Below are 6,669 nucleotides of genomic sequence, written 5' to 3'. Positions count from 1 at the left end.
TTTCCATAGGGCGACTCTAAAGAAAAGGATGTCGTCTAGGAATTCATCTGTTAGTGGTACTCAAGTTATCTAATAACAGTATGCAATGAACCCCACGTTATTCAGTTGAAATACATTTATTGATATAATAAAAGTACTCCAAACAGAGCTGGGGATCTTGCTTGTTGGTAGAATTCCTATTCATTGCATTAAAGGCCTTGGGATCGATTCCCAGTATGAAAATAATGCAAGTAAAACAATAATACTATGAACATACCTTTTCTAACATACATCTAGCTTTGGTTAATGAAATATTTTAGTTAGGTTCTATAGTGTTTGAAGAAGTTTTACTATCTTAGGCTATAACTTATGTTCATTTACCTTCCTCAATACACCTTGTCTTTGGAGTTCTGGTGGTAGTGCATTATGAGTGAAAATGAGAATTCTTTCGTAGTTTGCTAGTTTTCTCAGTACGCCTCATTAATCTCAGCATTGGTGGAACATTTGTTTCTATTGTACTTGTGCTGAGAACTGAGAGCTAAAATGATTGCCCATATAGTACAGTTGATCTAAAATTTTCCTCTTGAGACAAGCAAGAAAATACCTTTTCTAGCTATTTCATCAGTATTCACAGAATGGCATTCCTATAGCATCTGCCTAATACTAAGAAAAGAAATGAATTTGTATTTTGGTGGTTAAAACCTTGCATCAGAAAATGATCTTACCTATAGTAAGTAAAAAACAGTCTTTTACCATAAAATAGAATTGAGGGTGGTAGTAATGTGAGATTATATCATATCAATTTTAATAATGCTTAGAGAACAACTTTTAAGTTATCAAATTACTTATGTCATTCTTACAATTTTTTTTCTTTTAGATACAAAAGTTTTGCAGTACTATTTCAATTTGGGATTGCAGGTAGGAGTATGCTAAAATTATTTTGATAAATCATAAACTATAATCTTCTTTTGAAAAATCAGAATCTTGAAGTTTAAAAAGCCAAGAACAATTTGAGGCCTTAAAAATCATATTTCTGTTAAGAGAGATTTGAAAATGATAAAGGCCAGTTCTCTACTTTAGTGTGGCTCAGTTTTTCTTATTATAATGTAGTGTTAAATTCAGGAGAGTGGGGACTGGACTCTAAGCAGTACAACTTCACATATATTAGCCTTCATGTTCAACATTATATGCCAACCCTTTACTATTACATACTGAAAACAAATGGATTATTTATTCTCTATACTTAATATTTATACATTTTCTGTGAAAAATAATGAGACTTAATTGAAAGACATTCAAATAACTGTATTTTTAAAACACTCACATGGTCAATGATGCTTGGCAAACACTCCCCTGAATTTTAGAGGTGTAGGTACTAATATATATCTTTATCACTAAAAGGTGTTTCTGGTTTGAGGAGCTAGGGATCATTTTTCTCCCTTAAACACACTTCACTTCTAACTAATGCAGTAAGATTTGCTGAAAAGGAATCGTGTACTAAGGTTGGGCAGATGGCAGATGATAGCAAATTATAGTCTCTTAGATAAGGCTCAGATACTTCATAGTGCTTTGTGATAATTTCCCTAAAACCTTAGACATATGTTCCAGAAAACTGTTTTCCACAAATAGAACATTTCTAAATTAGAGTAGTGGACTGGGTATTTGTTCTGAGATATTCTTTCTAAATATAGTTTTAAAAATTGATAAATTACTTGTCGCTTCAGCTATATTAGTTATTACAGTCACACGTGGAAGCTTTTATCTATAATCCACAAAACTGAGACACTTGAAATATTCTCCTCACTAGTCATGACAGTGCAGGAAGCTGAGGTGGGAGAATCATTTGAACTAAGTAGTTCAGAGTAGTTTGAGTAACACAGAGAAAGCCCATCTCAACAAATAACCTTCTTGCTGTTTAACATCATAAGAATACTAAGGGATGAGTAATAGATATTTTAGTATTTTTTCATATTAAAAGTACTAGTAGTGTTCATTATAGTGTTTTTGGGAAATACGAAGGTATTAAGAAAAAAATCACCTGTATAACCACTGTACATTTTGATACAGTTTCTTGTAGCTTTCTAATTTTTTGTTTAAACATTTTTCTAATCGTTTAACTCATTATGAATAGCTTTTTTTCCTTAAATATTTGAAATCATGATTCTTTGCCCATGTATTATTCTGCTGCTGTGGCTATATAATAAATGTCAGTTCCCTATTGTTGAATACTTAGGTTATTTAGTAATCTTTACTCTGAAAAATAATGCTACAGATGGCATGTTTGTACAAATCTGTTCATATGTCAGATTTCCTTAGCATGCTTTCCTAAATCAATTCCTATATGAGCCACAGGTGGTACAAAAAAAATCTTAAACTTCTACCAAAATTTTTGTAAATGTCAAATGATGTAATACTTGAAAACTGAGACCTTATTTCTTTAAGCTAGGAATTACACTACTTTAACAATAGGAAACAATAAGGATTTGGAGGTTTTATTTAGTTGTTGCCTTTTCTTGCTCCAGTGCTATCATCACAACTACTGGAACTCCATGGTCTATGTGCCACACATGGAGCAGCAGCAGCTTCATGTAGAGAATTATCCAGTTTGTATTGAGCAGCCTCTGGTAGACCAAACTATTCCTCACTTGTACAGTGAGGTAGGGCGAGCAGATGACACACAGGCAGAAGCATCAACAAGTGGTGAGTATGTAATGAGATTGCCAGTAAGAAAGACAATTGGATTTTACTGTGTTTAACTTAATTATAGCCTTCAGATGTTTCATTAAATCTGTATACTTTTAGGCTGGCTGTTCCGAACATGTGATACGTAGGTGCCTTTTGGTCCTTGAGATGCTTCAGAGGATTCATGAGGACAGAAGTATTCACAATACTAAAATTTTATTTGTTCTTTCACTTTGTAGTACTGGGAATTGAACATAGGCTAGGCCTTATGTATTCTAGGCAAGAGTTCTACCACTGAGTTATAATGCCAGCCCATTCTTTGAGTTCATTATATTTACATTCAAGGTATTAAAATTAATGGTGAATAAATTGCTAGCCCCTCAGAAAAGAATCAAGGCACTGGCACCAAACTGTGCTGGTCAACAGGTATCTTCTTACTACCACACACTTGTACAAATTGTCCATTTTATGTTTATTCAAAGATGTTCCTTTTTAAAAAATACAAGATAAATCATTATTCTTGAATGATTACATTTAATGCTTTTGTATGACAAAAATAGAAACTATTCACAAAATACTTCTCCATACTGAATGAAGTGTGATTATTAAGGAAAAGTACTTGTGTTCTTGAATTACTTGCTTGCTGACTGACATGGAATTTTGTTTTTTAACTCTAGTGGTATACAAACAATGTTTGATCTGACCAGACCAACATTTTCTCAAATGGACAGTATAAACCTGTTACTTAAAGGAAAAACAACTGGTTTAATTAGCTGTCAAGAAAAATTCTAGGTTTTCAAATAGAGTTTTTATAAACTTTTTTGGAGTGTTTTTGGAGGGATTTTTTTTTTTAGAGATGGGGTCACCATTTAGCCGCTGCTAGCTTGGAACTCAGAGATCCTCCTGCCTCTGCCTCTGCCTCTGCCTCCTGACTGCTGAGCTTAAAGGTGTGTGCCACCATACCCAGCTTTTGTAAATTTCTTAACAGCTTCTCAGTAATTACCATTTTTCTAATAAGATTGTTGGTGCTATTAGTGGACATATTTCTTAAATTGCTTAATGAAGTGTGTTCACATTTGCAAGATCCATTTAAGCCACCAAAGTACTGGTTTTCCAATTAGCAACACATGATGTCTCCCATGCCTGATTTCGTAAAAGACTATCTAAACTTCAAGATGCAATAGATTTTAATGTAACAATGGAAAATCCACTTTGCTACTGATTTTGAGAAACTATCAAGTAGTTTTAAAGTAGCATCATCAAAGACTAGCTTTAGTTGTCCAAGAAGCTTATTAATAAAAAAGACTTTTCCAACTACATGTCTATGTGAAGCCTGATTTCTTCATATACTTGAACTAAAACAATGCATAATATATTAAATACAGAAATATATATATGTATATAAATAAGAATCCAACTGTCTGTTAATTAATGCATTAGGCATTTGGACAAATATAGAGTAATGGCAGCACTCGACAAATTTTTTGTTTTGGAAATTACCTATTTAAAATTATTTTTATATACTAAGCTTATTTTTATACTTAAATTCCTAATACAATAAACATAGGTCACATAAAGGCTTGGGAGTTATCAGCTTTTTAAAATATAAAGGGATTCTTAGACTAAATGTTTAAGAACCACTATGTTACACTATAAGAACAGTTTTTCTATGAGTTCACTATAATACAAATGGGAAAGAATTTAGGGGAATTTAGATCATGCTCTTGATCTTTTTAGAGGGAGAATAAGTTATGTGAACTAATCAAATCTGTTTCACAGTTCAACATGGCTACTTATTGGATGTGATATTGACTAAGTTACTTAAGCTCTCTAAGCCGAATATTCTGTAAAACTGGAAATACCTGATTTGTAGGGGGTTGGTTATGAGAACTTACAGGCATCTTATATGTAAGTATACTATGTCAGGCAACATAATAGGAATACTTGTTTGCTTTCTTTCCTCTTCCCTTTAAGCATGCTAATGGTTTTAGAATGTTATATACTGGAAAATCTTATCCATTGTATATTAGTATGATGTAGCTCATTGTAGTAAAGAATAAATGTCCATCTCTATTATACTTTTGTGCAGTGTACCTTCTGTATAGCTATTGTTAATTTTAATAAATGATGAGACTGTAGCAGTTTCAATTTCCCAAATGAGCTAATCTAAAGTAGTCCAAGTGATAAAAGATCCCTTTTGATCTAATTTGTATAGTCACAATAACTGGGTCAGAACAGTATTTCCACTATAACTGGTAGCATAAGTTCTGAAAATTAAAGTAATGGTACAATCTTTAATGACATGTGTGAGAACATAATTTTAGCATGATTTTCACAACTCTAGCTTCAAGTATATACCAGGTTATATAGACAACTGCGATTTTTTTCATTCCGAAGTGGTTCACAGTGGATGTTTGAATGTTAGGTACTATACTAGAAAGTTATTTTATTTATTATTTTAATTTTAAGTGTATGAGTGTATTGCCTGCATGTGTGTAAGTACACCCGTGTCATGCAATGCCTGCAGAAGTCAGAAGAGGGTGTCAGATACCCTGGAACTGGAGTAACAGATGGTTGTTAGCCACCATGTGGGTGCCAGGAACTGAACCCGGGTCCTCTGCAAGAGCACTCGGTGCTTTTAACCACTGAGCCATCTCTCCAGTTTAAACTTGTGTGTGTGTGTGTGTGTGTGTGTGTGTGTGTGTGTGTGTTCACACGCACGCTCATGCGTGTGCTCATGGGCCTTGGTGCCCATGTAGCTGTCACCGGACAACTCACAGGAATCAATTCTCTCCCTTTACCATATGGATCTCTAGAATATTCATTTACATTTAGTGAACTTTTTTATAATAGAGCATACTATACCACTTCTTTGTTTCAGATGCTTTCCCCAATGCTGATGATGCACCTGTCCCTCATGGAGCAGTCTATTATCCAGTAATGTCAGATCCTTATGGGCAGCCACCTTTGCCAGGTTTTGATTCCTGCATTGCTGTTGTTCCTGAATATCCCTGTGTTGCCTCCTGGCATCCAGTTAGTGCAGCATATGGTGGTTCTTCCCCAATTCGTGGTGCTGTTAATTCTGGGCCAGTTGGCTATATGGCTCCACCTAATTCACCATCGCAATATACACCTCACAATATGTAAGATGTGGCAATATGAAGTATTCTTTACTGCCAATTTTTACTGTTTTGATCAATAAAAATGTGTTATGTTTCTAAGTGCTTTAGTTGGTAAGAATGGTTATTATTGTATCTGTCTTTACGATTATTTTTTGATTTAAAATATTTCTTTAAAACAAAGGCATATTTGAGTTACGAATAAGGAAATTGAACTGAATATATACAATTAGTCCTATACTGAGCAAATTTGTTGTAGGCAGTTGCCTCTCAGCCAGTTTATGAACATTTTATTGCCTGATAGTGCCCATTGATAAAAGAAGCAAATGCAAGCTATTTTCTTGTATAAAAATGATACATCTTATCCAACTGTTTAAAATTGGAATGATTTCTACTGTTGTAGAAAGTTAACAAAACCAAGAGCCTTTGCTTCTGGGTATTTACTTAGTATTAAATGAAAGTTCTTCAGGTTTCTTTAAAAATTGTATGAACTGAATTATATTCTGTGATAGTAATCAGTTTTGAAGGCACAATGGTGCTCTTTATATTTGCCACATACGCTCTTGTTATAATACTGGATTTATGTAACTTACTGCACAGTATTAGTGTCTTTTGCACAATTTGCAGCAAATAAAAATTAGCATTTAAAATTGCCAAAACGAGTGGACTCTTCTTTTTTGCTTTTTGATAGCAGCAAAGAGAACACCAGACATTTAATTGTTTCATCATGCTTTCTCTCATGTTATGGTTGCAGAAGAATGAATTTATAGCTTGAATTAGTTAGAAGTTGTAAGGCCACTGGAATGTGGTTACAAAGAAACATACGAGTTTTAAAAGTAGTCCAGAAAAATAGTATAGCTGCTGGCTGTCTTGGGAGCTCTAGCATGTC

General features: G+C 33.7%; 1 protein-coding gene across 3 annotated transcripts in view; it reads left to right on the top strand.

The window, feature by feature from the left end:
* Positions 1-6,429, top strand: part of Alg13 (ALG13 UDP-N-acetylglucosaminyltransferase subunit) — a 77,643-nt gene extending 71,214 nt beyond the window's left edge. For all 3 annotated transcript variants that reach the window (XM_029556022.1, XM_029556023.1, XM_029556021.1), the window contains exons 24-26: positions 857-897; positions 2,502-2,679; positions 5,543-6,429. In XM_029556022.1, coding sequence (XP_029411882.1) covers positions 857-897; positions 2,502-2,679; positions 5,543-5,808 — 485 coding nt within the window. In that variant the 3' untranslated portion in view covers positions 5,809-6,429. The remainder of the gene's footprint in view (positions 1-856; positions 898-2,501; positions 2,680-5,542) is intronic.
* Positions 6,430-6,669: the final 240 nt, after the last annotated feature.

This window comes from Nannospalax galili, unplaced genomic scaffold, assembly GCF_000622305.1.
Source record: "Nannospalax galili isolate Female #2095 unplaced genomic scaffold, S.galili_v1.0 scaffold25, whole genome shotgun sequence".
NCBI lineage: Eukaryota > Metazoa > Chordata > Mammalia > Rodentia > Spalacidae > Nannospalax > Nannospalax galili.
This window is presented reverse-complemented; position numbering and strand designations above follow the sequence as displayed.